This window comes from Amblyomma maculatum, chromosome 2 (genome assembly GCF_055883805.1).
Source record: "Amblyomma maculatum isolate TAMU_Amacu chromosome 2, ASM5588380v1, whole genome shotgun sequence".
NCBI classification, from domain to species: domain Eukaryota; kingdom Metazoa; phylum Arthropoda; class Arachnida; order Ixodida; family Ixodidae; genus Amblyomma; species Amblyomma maculatum.
In genome coordinates this window covers 204,736,968-204,756,810 of record NC_139345.1, presented here as the reverse complement: position 1 = coordinate 204,756,810, position 19,843 = coordinate 204,736,968, and the positions used below count along the sequence as shown (strand labels likewise).

Below are 19,843 nucleotides of genomic sequence, written 5' to 3'. Positions count from 1 at the left end.
CACGGATGGGATCAAACCTGGCTCACCAGCCCAACAGATAAGTGCTCTAACCTATGTTGGACAGGTATGAAGGTAACCAAGGATGCAAGAAAGGTCTACTTGCTGGAAACAACTGTTTTCCGTGTTTTCTTTATGCTCTGGAAAAAATAATTTCAAAGTATTTTCAACATTTAGAAAGTTTGCAAAAACCAACACCTGCTGCTAAACTTTTTATCCATCCGGGTTCATGAGGTGCGTGCATGTGAAGGCAGCAAATAACCTTCAATGAAGGTTCTCCTTCTCAAATTTGGAAGCCTAGTCAGTGTAGCCTTTGGTGCAGAAAGTGAAAGCCTGTTAATTCAACTACCATTAATTCGTAAAATTAGATAATTTGACCTTTGCATCTGATCCCTACAACTGAGTCTATGGGATGAAACTCGTATTAACTTGAATGGATCTGACCGCACATTGGATAATTCAAACAAATTCGGGCAGCTAACGTGGCTCGAAAATGAAAATAAGGCAATTGCAGCACAAAGGTGATACCCAAGCACAGCATCGCCATGAATATCAATAAATCAACTTGGCTGGATTTGTGGCTGGATGGGCGCGTTTCCCTTTTTTTTTTTTTCATGTGTTGGCATTTTGGCCGCGTCATTTTGTCCTTTGTTTGCACTCGAGGCGCTGCATTCTTGAGCGCCGTTTTATTGAGGACCACTGGAATTAGTGCAGCTCATTTATCGAACATGATTACTGGTGCCTTTCTGTTGTTCACTCATTCACAGCACTCTTTGCTGATTGCAATGCCGGTGAAACAGCCGAAGCGTTACGAGGCCAAGGACTTGGAAATTTTTGGAAGTGAAAATTTTGCAGATGCTGAAAGGATGGGCTCTCCCAAAAAGAAGTCAAGAACAAATGCCACAAAAGAAGTACCCTGCGCCTGCATGTGAAAAATGAACAGATTTTTCAGGCGCTCGAAAGCGAGAAGTTTTGGACGTTATAAAAATGTCTGTAAACAGCAGCTCATCAGAAGTTGAAGGGGCCTTGCTTTGGTGAGTGGTCAAGTAATGTAACACAAACCTGCCATTGAGCGGACCCTTCATCATGGCACAAGTCGCAAGGTTGTACTGATGATACACATCGATGCATTCAAAGCCCTTGAAATGTGGTGTATGCGCTTCAGAGAGAGACATGACATTGTTTTCAAGACTGTGTGCAGTGACAACGAAGACGTTAACTAAAAAAAAATGCTCCACTGCTCGAACACATCGCTGCCTACGATCCAAACGATATATTTAATGCTGTTAAAACAGCACATTTTTTTTAAGGCATCACCAGAAAAGACTGACTATAAAAGGGGATCTATGCATCGGGGGAAAAGGAGCAAGGAACGAGCGACCATTCTTTTAACTGCAAACAGACAGGAAGGAACCAAGGGCTTGTCGCTTGTCATTTGAAAGGCACAAAAGCCACAGTGCTTTAAGAACATGTCTGCTCTTCCAGTGGAATATCAAGCTAACACAAAGCATCAGAAATTTTTCGAGGCTGGATGCAGAAGCTAAGACTGGCAGGTCTCCACAAAAAACCGCAAGGAACTAATCATGCTGGACAACAGCGGTGCACATAATAGTGCCACTGGACTGGTCAGCATTGAAGTTGTTTTTCTGCCACCAAATACATCATTCATAGGCCCTCCAACCGATGGACCAAGGCATAATCCAAATGTTATGACTAAATACTGCAGGCGTGTGCTCGAATGTATCCTCCTCTGCCATGAAGTCAGCAAAATGTATGATGTAGATCTTTTGAGCACAGTCAACATTCTTGTACACACTTGACAAAACACATCTGTGCACATCATCACTAACTATTTCTAGACAGAGTGACTTTATTGTGTCTGAGTCTTGCGATGATACAATTGCCGAAGTATCACTAGATGACACTGGAGATGACTGCCAGTATTTTGGGGCTGTTCTGCCGGATGAGATTGCACTCGCTGATTACTTAGGCATTGACGATGGTGTTGTTAAAGCCGGCTCTCTTATGAACGAAGAAATTGTGAGGAACGTGCTATGGCTAAAAAAGGAGTAGCCTTGGCCTCCTTGCACTGTGAAGGAAACCACGGGGGTTTTTGCTGGGCTGGAATTTAGTTGGGACACTGCAGACAGCATGCGATCTGTTGAGCACCAGGAAGGACATTGAAAAATTGTATCTGCACGGGTTCCTGCGAGAAAGCAGACCAGCATCCTCAACTACTTCATGCAGTAAAGGTATGTTGATGAAGGTTCTACATTTAGTTAATTCTGACATATTTTTCAGTCCCTAGAAATCTGAATTAAGGAGATTTTACTGCATATAGGGCATAATGCATCACAGGCCACCACAGTAACTTGTATCGCCTGGAGAGCTTTATAGAGCACCAAGACAAAGAAATTCTAAGGATTCTGCACATCCCCCAAGCAGACAAGACTCACTGAGTCTCCGTTTTAGGTTTCAAGCTACTGTCTCAGTTTATGCTGGCCCTCTGACCTGCTTAAAGAAATAAATAAATGTGGCTGTCATCATCATCATTATCAGCTGAACTATACCCACTGTAGGGCGAAGGCCTTTCTTATACTCCTCTAATTAATCTAGTCCTGTACTAGCTGCCCCCATTTTACCTCGGCAAACTTCTTAACCTCATCCGCACACCTAACTTTCTGCCGCCCCTGCTATGCTTTCCTTCCCTTGGAGTCCAGTTTGTTACCCTAAGCGACCATCGGTTATCCTCTCTTCGCACTACATGTCCTGCCCATGCCCATTTCTTCTTCTCGATTTCCACAAGAATGTCATTAACTTGAGTTATTTATCTTACCCACTCTGCAAGTTTTCTATCTCTTAACGTTACACCTACCATTTTTTGTTCCATAGCCCTCTGTGTTATCAACTTACGTAGAACCCTTTTCGTTAACCTCTACGTTGCAGCCCTATGGTTAAATACAGGTAATATGCAACTGTTGTATACTTTCCTCATGAGCGATACCAGTAAACTGCTACTCATAATCTGGGAGTACTTGCCAAATGCGCTTCATTCCAATGTTATTCTTGTTATTTCCCTTTTGTGGTGTGGATCTGCGGTTACTACCCATCGTAAGTAGACATATTCGCCTACTTCCAGTGCTTCACTACCAATGGTGAACTTCTGTTCCTTCCCGAGGTTGTTGAACATCACCTGTCTTCCACATATTAATTTCAAGCTTACTTTACTTTTTTTGCTGTTCCTGTCTAGGTCATCAATCATTCTTTGCAAGTCATTCCCTGAGTTACTCAGCAGGGCAATGTAAAAGCGAATCGCAGATTACTGAGGTGTCGTCCATCGACCCTTATCCCTAACTGTTCCAAGTCTCTGAATACTTCCTCAAAGCAAGCTGTGAATAGTACTGGGGAGATTGTGTCTCCTTGCCTAACACCTTTCTTTATGGGAATTTTGTTACTTTCTTTATGCAGAACTCTGGTTGCTGTGCAGCCGCTATAGATATCTTCCAGTATTTTCACATACAGCTCGTCTGCACCCTTATTTCTCAATGGCTGTATGACTGCAGAGGTTTCTACTGAGTCAAATACACTTTCGCAATCGATGAATGCTGTGTATAAGGCCTGGTTATATTCCAAACATTTTTTTATCACCTGGTTGATGGTACGGATATGGTCGATAGTAGAGTACCCTTTCCGAAAACCTGCTTGATCTCTTGCTTGGTTGGAGTCTAAGGTTGTCCCGATTCTATTAGCGATTACCTTGGTAAATACCTTATACGCAATAGACAGTAAGCTGATTGGTCTGTAATTTTTCAAGTCCTTAAACATAATGTTAGCATTTTTCCGTGACTCTGGTACCGTCAATGACACCAAGCATTGTGTGTATAATGTGACCAGTTTTTCTAGCATGACATTCCCCCATCCTCCAATAAATCTGCAGTTACCTGATCCTCCCCAGCTGCTTTCCCCCTTTTCATAGTTTCTAAAGCGTTCTTAACTTCATCTTTCTTCACTGGCGAAACATCTGACTGCTTCTCACTACTGCCCATCTCATTATTGTCCTGACTACTTCGGCTACTATATAGATCAGCATAGAACTCCTCGGCTACTTTGGCTATCCTGTACATATTCGTGATGACATTGCCCGCTTTGTCTCATAGTGCATACATCTCTGACTTTTGCCTATGCCCAATTTTATTTTCACCGATTTAAGGCTGCTCTCGTTCTTTAGGGCATGCCCAATTTTCCTCATGTTATATTTCCTTATGTTGGCCACTTTACGCTTATTGATTAACTTTGATATCTCTGTCAGTTCTAGCCTATCTGTTGGGCTGAAAGCTTTCAGACTTTGGCGCTACTTAATCAAATTTTTCGTCTCTTTAGATAGCTTCTCAGTATCCACTCTAATTATCCTACCACCTACTTATAGCGCGCACTCAATGAAATCTCTGAAATTATTGTTCATTGCTTCTACGCTGAATTCATCATCCTTAGTTAAAGCTGAATATCTATTCTGTAGCGAGACCCTGAATTCTTCTGCCCTTCCCCTCACTGCTAATTCATTGATAGACTTTTTTCTTACTAATCTGTTCCATTCCCTTTTCAGATCTAGACTAATTCAAGAGCTTACCATTTTGTGGTCACTGAATCGCACTTTTTCAATTACCTCTACATCCTGCACAATTCCAGGGTTAGAACACAGTATGAAGTCAATTTCATTTTTAGTCTCCCTGTTAAGGCTTTTCCATGTCCACTTCTGGTTCTTCCGTTTGCTGGAGAAGGCATTACTGATTCTTAAGTTATTGCGCTCTGTAAACTCAACAAGTATCTCCCCCCTGTTATTCCTAGAACCAATGCCATAGTCATCCATTGCCTGGTCTCCTGCCTGTTTTTTTTTCTACCTTGGCATTGAAGTCGCCCATTAGTACAGTATACTGCGTCTTTTCTTTCTGCATTGCCAATTCTACTACATCTTCGTAGAAGCTTTCGACTGCCTGATCATCGTTACTACATGTAGGTGTGTAGGCCTGTGCAACCTTCAGTTTGTACAACTTATTGAGCTTGATGACTATGCCTGCCACCCTCTCATTATTGCTACAGAATTTCTCTATATTACCAACTATATCCTTATTAATAAGGGACCCTTCCCCTAGTTCTCGTCTCTCCGGTAGATCTCAATAACGCAATACAGTCAGACAATACACGTCTGATTTTCAGTACAGTATATGCCTCATTTGGCATCCTCATCTTACTAAGCACTACGATATCTCATTGCATACCCTCTAGTTCCTCTAACAGCACTGCTAAACTAGCCTCACTAGCTAGCGTTCCAGCACTAAACGTTGCCAGGGTCAGTTTCCAATGGCGGCCTGTCCGGAGCCAGAGATTCTTAGCACCTTTTGCTGTGTTGCAGGTCTGACCGCCGCCGTGGTCAGTTGCTTCGCAGCCGCTGAGGACTGCGGGCCGTGGTTTTGTTAGAGTATTCATAGGAGGTTATGGCCAATTACTACACCAGGGTGACCAAATCCTGTTCTGGTGAGGAAGTGCGTTTCCGGAGGTGTTTGCCAGATAGATCGCTCCTCAAACCTGTTTATTCAATTCCATCACCACACGGATATTTTTATTTTAATCCTGTGGAGAAATGGGCGGCACCAGGATTCGAACCACGGTCCTCTTGCACGCGAGGCGGATGTTCTACCTCTATGCCACCGCCTCGTACAATCTGGCTGTGAGCGGGCTTAAAATGCGTGGCAACACTCAGAGATCAGCTTCACTGACCCCTGCCACACGGGCAAGAAAAATAACATTAAGTACCTAATGCCTTAAGCACTAATGTGATTCACATAGCGCTGCTAACACGCGAAAACATGATGTAATGAGACTGCCAAAATTCATTCGCCCTGCGTTTCACGATGGAATGGGTATTCTCGTGCTCAGCGCTTATGCCAGCTAGCACAGGTTTTGCATATAAAGAAAGCCATTTAATAACTAAGCAGATATTTGCAATACCTAGTTTAAATCAGCATCTAATACATGTAATTTTCAACTTTGTTGCAGCATTTTACTGCCATGAACGAATGGGACCACAAGCAGCATTTGCTGGCTAGTATACTTTGCTTGTACCTAGTCATCAATCTGCCAAGAATGAACATCATTTGCCCAAAAATGCCTTTATTTTTACACTTCTCTAGCATTGAAAATATTTAAAAGAATAAAGAGGCGTTATATCCTTTGCAACTTATTTATAAAAATACTATATCATCATTATCATAAGAAAGTTTAATGGCATCAGATTTCTTTGCGTAGCAGCAGCCACAAAAATAGTGGTATTAAGCAGTTTAAAGTATTAGGTGCCTAATATTGTTTTTCGTGCCTGTGTGGCAGGGTTATTGAGCAGGTCATCACTGTACCTGAACACCCCGCATGCTTAATTGCTCTTGTGCTGTGCACTGTACGTTCTCGTCACACAGCTGTGGCCAACTAAGAGTGACGCAATGCACAGATTCACAGATTAATGTAGCACAGCGTCTTCAAGCTGACTTCCAAATTTTTTCAATTCTTCCAAATTCTCCCAAAAGAACTGCTCAGGCAAATAAAATGCCTAACAACAAGGCATGCATTTGGAGGCAAGAGCTTCACAAGCAACACAAGCGCTATTCTTCAAGACAACTTCCTGTGGCCCTGCAGCGAAGGCTACACAGGAAAGTGAAGGAAACAGGCTTTTGTCCCCATGCAGCAGAGACAGAAATGACCTCACAATCTTTGCAACTTACCATTTCCACTTCTCCGCATCTCTACCCTGAACAAAGGAACACTTATTTCTCACGATGCGGGGACAAAAGCACACTTCATACCAGAGCCTTGGTTGCAGAGCCACAAAAAAGTCATCAAAAAGTAAAGTACACATACCTTCAAAATGGCCAACTGGGTTGGACTGGCTGTCAAATGTGCTTCTGACCCTTACCTCTCCAAGTAGCACCAGCATCTTGACCTGGGGGTCATCTTGATACCGCACCAGGTGGTCCATAAAGGTGGTGCCTGGGTAGCGGTCACCCCCAATGGCCACCCCCTCGTATACACCGTTGGTGGCTCTCGAGATGATGTTATTCAGCTCGTTGGACATGCCACCCGACCGGGACACATACGCCACACTGCAGCACAAGGCACACATTGTCACGATGGCCAAGGCCACAAACAACCGAAGGTGCAGAAAGCAACAATTTTTTCCGTGACAGACAGACTTCATGGTAAACGGCACCACGAAAAATACACTTCAACATTTTCCAGTGCTTTTGACCCATAGCTAGCAACTGCCGTTCTCATTTGCACACCAGCCGTATAGATCGAATTCACATTTTGGCAGGCTCTTGTTTCAAAATATGAAGACTATAAATAAGTAACTACAATGCCTGCAGAGAAATCGGAGCTGGTGTTCCCTCCTAAATCACTGGCCTCCCAAAAGGAGGTAGCACAACAATGCACATCAGTTGGCAACCAACCATGTGCCAAGAATGAGGCATCACCATTTTACTGTGGAAACATTCACTCTCTCCTTCTGCAAAGCAGCCTCGGCTATGCACACTGCCAAAATGGGCGACGTGACCTCGGTTCAACAATAACGTTTTGCAGGCAAAAGCTGAAGACTAAATACGTAATGAACAGGACAAGCGCAGTGCATTATTTCAATCATGTCTCTGCCCCAACTTGCCCAACTTTCTACCTTACTAAAGAGAAAGCTGCAAGAGTCACACAACAGCAAAGTGCCTTGTTTTTAATACCTGCTGCCTGGGATCTCTTCATGAGCACCAGATGTCCATATTCAAACCCACGACCTCACACTCAGTAGCAGGGAGCCACAATGGTGCATGACACCGGCTCATTTTCTGTCTCTCAATCTGTCCACTCTCCAAGCATTAACAATAAGGATAGCCCTCATACATAAGGAGCCAGCGCCAAACCTGCTCAGTCCCCTCTGCTGAACCCTTGGTGGCATCACTTCTGCAGACAAAGCCTTCCCCAGATTTGATTGCAGCTCTTCAAAGGCAACAATGTTCTGACAGGCAGGAGTGAAGATCCACCCACCACTGGTGGCTCTCACAGTCCACCTTACAAACCAAGAGAAAATCCTTGTTCCTTTCATCAAATACAAGTATGCATATGGCGCTCACTTTCCGGGCCGGTACAGCTTGGAGGCCAGAATGTTGTCCATCATGCCGCCAGTGTTGCCTATCTTGAAGCAGCCGGGCTTGATGCCTCCCACCTGCAAGAGGAGCCCGTCTCCTGATCAAAATGCCAAACACACAGATCTTCCCAGCACGAAGCACAACACCCTTCAATGCTAGGGAGTATGGACAAAGCAACTTGTGTGCCACATTTGATTGCCACCAGATGGTCCAATTTCAGCGCAGTTTTCATTCAATCAAGTCAAACCTTTGTCCGGCCTCACAACAACTACCGTAAAAACCCGCGTATAGTACGAACCCGCGTATAGTACGAGGTGCAATATGAGGTAGCGAAAATGGGAAAAAAAAGTTTTCACCCGCAAATAATACGAAGGAAGAAGGCCTTTATTTTCACAGCATCTCGTTTTCACTCGTCGTCCGTTTCAGTGTCAGAAGACAGTGAAACGTCTGACAGTTTGTCGGACAGCTCTTCCCACAAGAACTCGTCCTCTGTGCCGTCCAGTGCATTAGAAATTGCACACTTTTTAAATGCCCGAACGATGAGCTCCTCAGGGATGGTAGCCCATGCGTCCGCGATCCACTTGCAGAGGACTGCTGGAGAAGCCCTCTTCAGTCGCCCCGATGGAGTCACTTCGGGGTCTCCCGACCTCATCCACTCAGCGTAGCAGCGTTTCACGGCGTCTTTAAAAGGCTTGTTTATGCATACGTCGAGCGGTTGCAATTGCGATGTCATCCCTCCTGGGATGACGACGAGCTCGGTGCGAGATTCGCGTAGCAGTCTCTTGACAGAGTCTGCTAGGTGGCAGCGGAAGGCGTCCAACACAAGGATTGACGGTAAACCGAGCAGTGCTCCAGGCCGCCGACACCATACGGACTTTATCCAATCCAGGACTAAAGTCTCGTCCATCCAACCTTTGTCCTGGCATCGGATGACAACATTCTTGGGAATCTGCTCACCTTTTGGCAAAGTTTTCCGCTTGAACACTACGTAGGGTGGTAGCTTGCGGCCATCCGCAGTGCACGCCAACATTACGGTCACCCGTGTTTTTTCGTTTCCACTCAAACTTGCCTGCTGCCTTTTTCATGCACTGTGAGTGCAGAGGGCATGTCTAGGTACACCGGAGTCTGATCGGCGTTGCCGATCTGGCCCAGCGGAAAGTTCACATTTTTTCGCAGCGATATAACGTGCCGCTGAAACGCCACAAGCTGCTCCTCATAGCTTGCGGGTAGCTTCTGGGATATTGACGTCCTTCGACGCAACGAAAACCCAGCGCGGTGCATATACCGAGACACCCAGTGCCTACTGGCTTTGAAATCGCTCCGTGGGATGTTTTTTTCCGCTGCGATCTCTCTTGCCTTTGCTTGGAGCAACTCGATGTTCACAGGCAGATGTCGTCCACGCTGTTCCTGTACGAAGGAGGTCAGGCCTTGCTCAATCTCCGGATATGCTCCGTTTTTTGGCCCCCGGAAACTTCGTCTTAGGCCAGAGCACGCAAAGAGGGCCTCTTTCTGTTTTCTCCATCCACGAATGCTGCCCTCGGTGACGCCGAACTGTCGCCCTGCCGCAGAATTTCCGATGGTCTCAGCTGCTACTATCACTTTTCTTTTGAAAGCAGCTGAATATTGCTTCCGTGGACCCGACATTGTCACTGACATGCGCGCTTCACCTAGTAGCCTAGTCGATGTCCAAAACGGCGACAATGGCGACGCATCAAGTGTTCTAGAACACTGTAAACAGAGAAAGAAAGGTAGCTGACGCCACCACTAGACGGCGCATCCTTCGTTGCGAACCTTGATGATGATATTTCCGGGCTGTAACGAAACAAGAACTACGAACTTTGGGCTGAAAATTTTGGGACCCGAATATAGTACGAGGCGGAAATTTTACATCCTAAAATTTTGAAAAAAACCTCGTACTATACGCGGGTTTTTACGCCTGCTACAGTCTGCTGCCAAAGGTCCCAAAATACAGTTAACACAAGCATGTTTGAAAAGTGAAATTTTTACGTTATGCAGACAGTACAGTTTTTATCATACAGGAAAAACACGCCATGAAATGCACCAATGTGATTATAGCACAATGTTTTGCGTGCTTCTGTTGCCACTGCGTTGCAGACCTGCTGCATGCATGGTTATTGGCCCTCATATTTCCATGTTACATATTAAACACATCAGCCTGCCACAGATTTTCAGATAACAGACTTGGGAAAGTGCTCACATCCTGAACTGGGCACGCAGGTGGTCTTTTTAACAGAACACTAGCATTTACAGATTGAACTTGCACGCCAGAACTGGAGAGGGCACCACAAGGACAAGCAAGCAAGGTGGCCAGTATGCGACACACAGTGGTCAGGCTGGGGAGTTGCTCAATGAACATAAGAGTGGATGCCAGGCACTCACGGTTGCTGGGCCAATGATGTTGACACCCTTGCTGTGAGCCGCCTTGATCATCTTGCGCGTCATGTTCTCGGGTATGCCTTCGGCAATGATGGCAATGGTGCGGATCTGCACGGGGCAAACGGGAAACATTCAGGGGAATAAAAATGGCCCACTTTGTCACACACACACACACGTGCACCAGCTGTTCACGAGGAAGGTTCCACTGCCCAACAAATTCCCACTATGGCAGGAACAAGACAGTCATCGTGGAGTGCCAAATGGGCCTCAGTAAATCCTATTTGCTCATTATTCATCCAGGTAATAGTGTTTTGGGATAGATGTGCTGACCTTTGCAGCTAATAAAATGCAAATGCAGCACCCTTAAATTTAAATCATTAATGGTAAGAATCCAACACATCTTGCAATTAAATCAACATAGTTAAAAAAGTGCATTCATTAAAAAAATAAGAAGAAGCAAATACTAGGTCAACACCATTCACACAGGAATGAGCACCTCGATACAACTTGGTGGAATTTCACAGTTCAAAATGACAGAAAACAGCACTTGTTCATGCACAACTCATGCTAAATTGGAGGTTGGCATGCACATAACTTCATATAACAGCACGCACATCACTTAACACACGGGCGGCTTGCTTTTCATCTCCATCAAAAAGCAGCTGCCATGGCCAGGATTCGATGTCGCAGCATCCTTGGGCACAGCAGTTGCGCACCCTAACCCCACTGCACCACCACAGTGGCGGGCCTTTTCTTTGGATGAGCACACTCGAAGTTAGTGAAACAGGCTCATTCATTAGCAGTGCTCTGGCAAACTAGAGTATTTGCCACTCAAAACGCTCTTCTACAATCAGCTGTCTTGTCCCAATGGTTTAGGTTGACACATATGTCTGCCGCGGCTGAGGACATTTCATTTCATTCATTTGCCTTTAAAGGCCCGGAGACATTACATGGTCACAGACTTACAAAATTCGCAGGTGATCAATAAGATTAGCACATACATGCGACAGCGCTAGATTTATACAGGATGCTAGATGATCATGTCATCGCCTATGTAAAGAAATGATGAGGCATGGATGTTTTGTTGCTTGTGAATTGTTTACTGCAACTTTTCAAATAAAGTTGTAGCTTTTTATTAACAGACATAGCTCTCACACACAATAAAAACTGTTCCTGACGATATCCAACAACTTGACTGATTGGGTGCCAGTGCATCTCCAACAAGTGATGTCACCTGCCAACCACCCACTGCCAGAGACACGCTCATGCCTGTGATATGAGGCGGCATGTTAGTGATTTTGTGAAGCTGTGAGGCTTCAAATTGTTGACACCGATGCCGCCAATGGACAATTTTTTTCGACATGGGGATACTAATGCTTCTGCATTAAAAAGCTAGGCTCGAACGATGATGTGAATTACTCAGTTTGCAGAAGAAGTCAATTATCCTCATGTGCACGCCCTCTTTCCCAACCTCAGAAAATTAGGTAAACGAGCAGGGGTGGAAGGCCTTTTTGGTAGCAGAAGAAGTCATTAATCGCACAAGAAAGCATATTATGGAAACTGTGCAATCTGGCATCAGCCGTTGTTTGTGGAGTGCTCAGAAAAAAAGGTGCATTAAATTCTCTCACCCAGTGACTGGACCTAGATCAGCCAGACTATCAGATGATTAAAAGATAGTCTCGGAGAACAAAGGAGTCGTCCCTGGCTATTCTTCGCACGTGCACAGACAAGATGAATAAGAGAGGTCGGTTGACGCAGGAGAAATTGTGAGGCTTAGAGATAACTGTGTCAGCTAAGTGATAATGAGCACTGTTTCTGTAATGGGTACCTCTAGGCTACTGGCTCAGGTGCCTATGCTGTCTGCTAAGTCCCTTCAGTGTGCTTTTTGTATGTGCTCAATCCCCTGAGCATGGGGGCAGAACACACAGGAGGGATCGAAAGCTGACAGAGCAAAGAACTGATAGTCTGATCCAGTGCAGTTCAATACTTGAGTTCTTTTCGGCAACAGCCGTTCAGCCAAAATACCGGAAGTGGATGTGGCAGCTTGGATCCACTGCATCTGCTTCCGGTGTTTCGACTAATTTATTCTTGACAAAAGAGATGGAAGTTAGCACGTGAGAACCCTTTGCCACGGTCCCTTGCTCTCGAGGCTTTCAGAACAAGATCTGTTCGTGGCTTCATTCTTGCTGCACTTTAGGCAACACTCGAAGAAAATGCCTGGTCGTGAACTTGGTGCTGAATTTTCCACGCGCCGCATTTAACCTTGTGGCAAAGAAAAGGTGCTGACAGCTGTGTGGCACCATGTGCGCCAGTGGGTGATGTTAGTGATGGGTGCAGTGGCTGATTCACCAACAGACCACAACTAATCTCGTGTGATAATTTTTGCCAGTTCTGAGAGCCAAGTACCTGCAGCATGTACGGTGAAGGCCACTTGTTTCTTCACTTTGCTCTTGTCATTTGCACTAGTAGTTCACAAAAAAAGTCCATCCCCAATTTGTGCCAACAAACTGCCTTCAAAGGGAAACTGAATCGGTTTTAGGATTCAACTAAATTAAAGGAGCCTGTGCTAGTATTCAAATTGATGACGTAATCGCTGAATAAATATATTTCGGCATTCAGGCTTCTCCGCAGTGCACGGTGAGGAGCAGACACATAGGTGATGACGTCATGTGTAGAGGTGATGCATTTCAAAAGCAGAAATGTTTGTTCTGAGGGAGAAGACTAACATCAACGAAGGTAAAGGTCGCGAGGTGTTGATCGGCGGCATCCGGCGACTCGCAGAAAGGATTCACCGAAAACTGTTCGAATTCAAAACCTCAGCCATAATGGCATCATCGACTAGTCTCACCGCACTGCAGCAATGCTTTTAGGAGAACAGTCAGGATTGGCGCAATTTTAATTGTAGATTACGTCATAACTTTAAATGGTAGCGCAATACCACTTTTAGAGCTTAATATGGTACAAGTTTCATATATTCTAATGCGTGCATCTCGGGAAATTGTGAAAAAAGCATTTCAGCTTCCCTTTAAGTACACACACAACCTACCCCCGCTCTCTCTGTAGCTCGAGCTAGTTCGCTCTGCACCTTATGTGCAGCTATAGGTGAAGTGTGCACAAAAAAAAAATAATAATTACTTTGTCACTAGTGCAGAGTAGGGAGCTAACCAAGACTTAGCGCCCGTTTAATAAAAGGCCGTGCACGCGTACCTGTGGGTATTGCAGGGTCTCGAAGGTGCTCTCGTAAGCTGAGCGAAGGGAGGCAAAGTTGATGAGCACGTCAGCATCCGGGTGTCGCTTCATAGCGTCTCCCATGTTCTTGTAGACCGGCAGCAGCACCTCCTTGTGGCCCCAGTAGAATTTCTGCTTGTGGTCGCCCGTGAAAGGGTACACCATGGCCACCACCGAGCCCTCCTGGCGCGAGCAGACAAAGTCAAAGTCCAGCATGCTCTGCACTGCCCGCGTCTGCATGCCCCAGATGATGGCCTTGGTGCGGGGCGTGAACCAGGCCCGCTGCGGCTGGGCCTCCCCTCCAGCCTGGTCCGGGAACACCGGCCGCCGCATCTCCTTCTTGGGGCTGGGCGGGGGTGGGGGCGTCTTCATTCCCCCCGGCAGCAGGAAGTTGGCCGTGGTGACGTTGGGTTCGGGCATGTCGGGCACATCGCGGCGCCCCATGGCCATGGCCACAATGGCCGTCATGTGGGTCTCGGGGCCGAAGACGTGCACGGGCACGCCCAGGGTGCGGCCCACATCCTTCATGACGCGCAGCCCCTCCTGGTAGTTGGGGCCCGCCCGGCGCACAAACACCGACACCCCGTGCTCCACCAGGCGCTCCCTAAACTCCTGCAGGGCCTTCACGATGCCCTTGAATGTAGCCGCCACATTGGTGAAATTGGCTATGCCTCCGCCAATGATGAGCACCTTGCCTGCACATGCATTCCACGTGTCCATACATGCAAAACATGTAAGAGCAAGAATACACTGCACCCACTCTAGTGACATGCTTCTTGCAGCAAGTGCCACTACACAGGGCAGAGAAGCAGTCAATGCATATAGTAACAGGTTTGATCCTGTAAGTACTCTATAGTAAATGACAAAACGGATTGCTAGAATGTACCGCTGCAGACAAGAGTGTCAGAAACCATATTTCCTGGTACATGCAAAGGATTTTGGTCATGTGAACGACAGTTCTATTTTAGACATTTCGGAGGAAAATTTTATTGAACTTTACAAGCTCTACAAGCTCTACAAAGCTTTACAAGCTTTACAGGTGTACAAGCTCTGTAAAATGCTGCATAGACCATATTGTTCCTCACGGGAACAAAAAAGTCAAAGTAGAAAAATCCTCTGATAACTAAACAGATTATTCACCTTGAGCTTAGGGTAAAAAAATCTAAGAATAAAAAAAAAAAAAAGGAATACATATAACAGAATTTTCAACGACAACATAAAAGCTGGAAACTGAATCGGTAGCCTCAAAGACAAAATTCATAATTTTTTTTTTCTCAAACACTCCCCACAAAAGTTCTGTTATTTCACAGATAAGAAAACGGGTGCGAAGTAGTCCCAACACCAAATAAGTGATCGTGCAAACCTATTTATGAGTTTCTTCCAATCAGTTTTCACCACAGATACATGTAATAATGACAGTGACCATTTAGTCTGCCCAATTAGAAGTTTCAACATTTGCTTACGTTGGACTCCAAAAATTGTGTGGTCCAGTTGAAGTACCGATGGCATTCCTTCAAAGGCATGTTGAATGGACATTGTATTAATTGCACCTTTTGTTTTGAACAATCTCTGTGGGATAATTCATTATCTCAGGCACAATGTGACCACTGTTTATATATTTAAAGCTGGTAACAGGCCATATGTAAATAGAAAAAACGATTATGTCCCTTTCACCACAACCATTTGACAATAATGCGTAACCGAAACTGTCCATGACATTCACAGAGCTTTAGAAGAATGCCAACAGGTAGATGTACTCCTAAGACTTTGCGAAAGCATTTGACAAAGTTCCATATCATAAGCTAGTTTCCAAACTGCAAAGGCTAGGAGTTAGTGAAACCATCCTAGGTATTATGAATTAAGACATAGAGAACCCCTTTATAGTAAAGTCACTGGGACCAGCAAAAATCTTTACTATATTAGGGTCTTTACTATATCAGTTGTTGGTGATAATATGGTCCTAAGATGCTGTCTGGTAGTTAAATGGGCATTTACTAAACATGTTTTGTTGCTTAATGAAAAAAAAAAAAAAAAAAAAAAAACGCTCTGAAATACCTTCCATCTCTCTGTTATCATCTCTTCATGCAATTTTTTTCAGTTATAAAAATGTTTTACATCTTGTGGAAGTACCTCTTAAGCATGAGGACAACGTGGCTACAAATACAAACAAGTTTGATTTCATGTGAAAACCAAAGCCTTGCTTGAACACTGTCACTTTTTGCTGTTTCTGTCTTTTAAAAGGCAATAAATGATAAATGCACATGGCAATCAAGTGCTTCAATATCACACGCGCTGCACCTCCGCGTCCTCCAAATTTTTTTGCTGTTTTCAAATACAAAACATCTTTGCCTCACGATTCTAGGTAATGCACGGGTGGCGATGTCATATCGTGCGAGTTGTCGCCGCGGCCAGGCGCACTTTACTATAATCTATTTTTACCAAAAATGTCTTTACTATAAAAGGGAGGGGGAGGGGGGGGGGGGGGGGAATGTACAGTTGTCTATGGAAGATGAACTGGGACTTCAGTTTCACTTTACTATATCAGTTATTACTATATCCGAGTTTACTATAGCGGGGTTCTACTGTATATAGTATATAAAAAGAAACTTATCAAAGTGTCCGAATTAGAAAAAGTGCATTTGGAAAGTGTGATGCTCTATCTATAGTGGCATCGGACAACATTTTAAGCCAGTTATTGTTTTTATTATATCATAATAGTGATAATCCTGCCAATGCTGTCCTGCCCATAATGACCAAAGTTCTTGTCAACGATTGTTTAATTTGTAGCCGCATAGCTTGACTGGAAGGTCAGATTAAGTTAAACAGATGTCTGCAATCATTGATTCGTGGTGCTAAGCTTGGGCACTGGAATTAGAAGAACTTCTATGCATATCTTTGAAATGGCACCGCTCGCATTTCTAATACAGCAAATACAGAGTAAAATAAGCTTTTGGGTATGTTGGTGACATTCTTGATTCATAACAGTAGAAAAGAAACATGAACACAGAAGAAGAAACACGCTAATAAAGAAGCCATTTGTTTATTTTAAGCCGAAGCAGCAGTGAACATGATTTTCACAACAATTACCATGCCCAGCGATGCCATTTTAAAAATGTGCATTGCAAGAAGCCAGCTTTACAAGCTAAAAAATGCATATCTTCGACGTTAACTATTTTGAAATTCATTGCCATTAAATAAAATTTAGAACCTGGACTCTGCTTTCTTTTTAATGTAATGTTAGGCCCTAAAATGAGACGAAAAACAGTTGATCAGTTAATTTTGGTTAATTTCTTAATCACTGATTTCTATCATGTACATAATGTCTGCTTTGCTGCACAATCCACCTGCACAGACTGCATTGACTTATCTCTCAAAGGGATTAAAATAACCATCTGTAAACAGCTAAAAAAAATCACCTGGTCCTCAGGAACCTGTATGAAGGACAAGAGGCCACAGTCAGAACTGGGCATGGTCTTATTGATTGGTTTCCGATTGAGAAAGGAGTGAGGCAAGGCTGCATACTGTCGCCCTGCCTATTTAACCTATATGCAGAGTGCATCATGAGGAAGGCCGGTCTGGACAAGTCTTCAGCTGGAGTGAAGATTGCTGGAAAACGTATCAACAACCTTAGATATGCGGATGATACCACTTTAATGGCAGAAAGTGAAGTGGAACTCAAGAGACTTCTGATGCGTGTACAAGAAGAGAGTGAGAAGTTTGGGCTTAAACTGAACATTAAAAAGACAAAGATCATGGCGTCTTGCCCTATCAAGTCCTGGAGCATCAATGAACAAGAAGTGGAAGCTGTGACAGATTTTCTCTTCTTGGGCTCCAAGATTACCTCGGAAGGAGACTGCAGCCATGAAATTAGGAGACGCCTGCTTCTGGGAAAGAGAGCAATGGTTAGCCTTGACTGCCTAGTAAAGAGCAGAGACATTACTCTGCCAACCAAGATCCGTATAACTCGTGCTATGGTCTTTCCAGTTGTGATGTATGGATGCGAGAGTTGGACTGTGAAAAAGGCTGACCGCCGAAGAATTGACGCGTTTGAATTGTGGTGCTGGCGAAGACTCTTGAGAGTTCCTTGGACTGCCAGAAGATCAAATCAGTCTATATTGTCGACCATAAACCCTGACTGCTCATTGGAGGGTCAAATTCTAAAGTTAAAGCTCAGCTACTTTGGTCATCTGATGAGAAGAGAGGAGTCGCTGGAGAAAGATTTGATGTTGGGAAAGGTTGACGGTCGCCGGAGAAGGGGTAGACAGCGAACGCGATGGTTAGATGGCATTCTCGAGGCACTGCAGATGAAGTTATGTTAGGAAAATAGTGAGAGACCGGAAAGCATGGCATGAAATGGTCCATAAGGTCATGAAGAGTCGGACATGACTGAACGACTGAACTGAACTGAACTGAATACTTTCCTCTGCACGGTTTTTGAACTTTCACTCATTCCTAAATAATCTTTATGTCCACCTGATCAGACTAACTCGTTAAGTGTGCAGACCAACTAGCTTCCCATTATCGATCTACGAGGTTTCTTTGCAGCGGCACCTTTTCCCACCACCTAGCTACGATTCTACACTACACTGATGTGTCGGTACTCACCGTCTGGGTGCTTCTCCGAGTGGGTCATGAGGCCCAGGATGACCTTGGCATACTCGTATGTTTGCTGCTCAGTCGGTGCGCCCGAGTACTCGCCATAGTTGGCCAGCTCAGTCGCCCCACCCAGGTCACATACTGTGTCACTGCATCATACGTGCACCGCCAAAATCAGTACCACACACGGTGTGCAAAACTGGACTTTCCAGACTTGTTTTTAAAGAGAAACATAGAACAGTACACAAAAGGCCCTGCTGTAGATAGGTTATGCAGGCAGGCTGAGACAAACAGAAAAACTTATTGTAAACGGGCTATAACTTATCACTACAGACGTATTCAAATGCTAACTACCACGGAAAAAAAAAAAGAAAAGAAAAGTTATTGAAATTTAGCCGATTATTGCAAGCGTGCTACTCGCCAGTGTACAACTCCTCAGTGTATTGGCACCTTGCCGCTCAATGAGTGTGACTACGGCTAGCCTGCCTTAATTTGAAGGCCCTGCTGGTTGCAAAACATCATTTTTTCGCCAGTTTAATATAAATGCACCAACTTCGCATTAAGATGGATGTACAGATAGTTCCTGAACTGTCGCCAGACAACAACTGTGCAGACAAGCAAGCCATGTGGGAAGCCAGGCAATACTTGATAGCTAAATCAAGTGCACTATGTTTGCAGTTCTGGAACATGGTGATAAGTTGACTGCTCTGCTGAACAGAAGCTGGATATTTTTACTGTTTGGCATAAAAATTGGTTGGATATACGGGATTAAGGAGCAAAAAAGGATAAACTGCAGTTTACTTAACCTTTTCAGAGTCATTAAAGCACCAGCATATAATCCTCTCCGCATTCCAAAATGCAAGCCGGAACACAAAACTAGCACACTTGGGGAAGTGCCACCATCTGTCATATATTTCTGCTTTGTCGATGATCATGGATTGCAGAGAAACTTTGCCAACCCCTGCCTCCTGCAAAGTGTGGTCACTCAGTGCTAGTGCTGCATGCTCAATTACTTGCGAAAGGAGTGGAAATTTCTCTTTGTGCCACCAATTCTGTGTTCACACATTAACAAGGGTAGTTCACCCATCTGTTGGAACATTGTAGAAGTTTTTCAATCATTCTCTCAGCGTCGAGATCAAAAGGTTCCAGGTTTGATCCCATACCACCTTCCCATTTTTTTCGATCAGTCACCTCTGCTACGGGGCGTCACGTCCATGGTGAGCACGCTGCTATTGCTCCAAACCTTCACTCGCCGCTATTGGTGGCATCTCACATCTTTCATCTTTAATTCAAAATATGTGCTTTTAGTTTGCCCAGGTCGCTGAAACTGCTCCCCACTCCTTGTGGGTGCAGCACTCCCAGAAAAAAGGAGAAAAAAAAAAGAAAAAAGAAAAAGGAAAAACAGACACTGAAAGGTTAAAAAATTTGACCCTCTCAAGAAAACA

The 19,843-nt window shown here is 44.5% G+C and overlaps 1 protein-coding gene across 2 annotated transcripts in view; it reads right to left on the bottom strand.

Annotated features, from left to right (window-relative positions):
- Positions 1 to 19,843, bottom strand: part of ATPCL (ATP-citrate synthase) — a 77,983-nt gene that overhangs the window by 18,046 nt on the left and 40,094 nt on the right. For both annotated transcript variants that reach the window (XM_084595636.1, XM_084595637.1), the window contains exons 9-13: positions 18,408 to 18,547; positions 13,782 to 14,497; positions 10,578 to 10,682; positions 8,163 to 8,254; positions 6,959 to 7,145 (exon numbers count right to left, since the gene is read on the bottom strand). In XM_084595636.1, the coding sequence (XP_084451762.1) occupies positions 6,959 to 7,145; positions 8,163 to 8,254; positions 10,578 to 10,682; positions 13,782 to 14,497; positions 18,408 to 18,547 (1,240 nt within the window). The remainder of the gene's footprint in view (positions 1 to 6,958; positions 7,146 to 8,162; positions 8,255 to 10,577; positions 10,683 to 13,781; positions 14,498 to 18,407; positions 18,548 to 19,843) is intronic.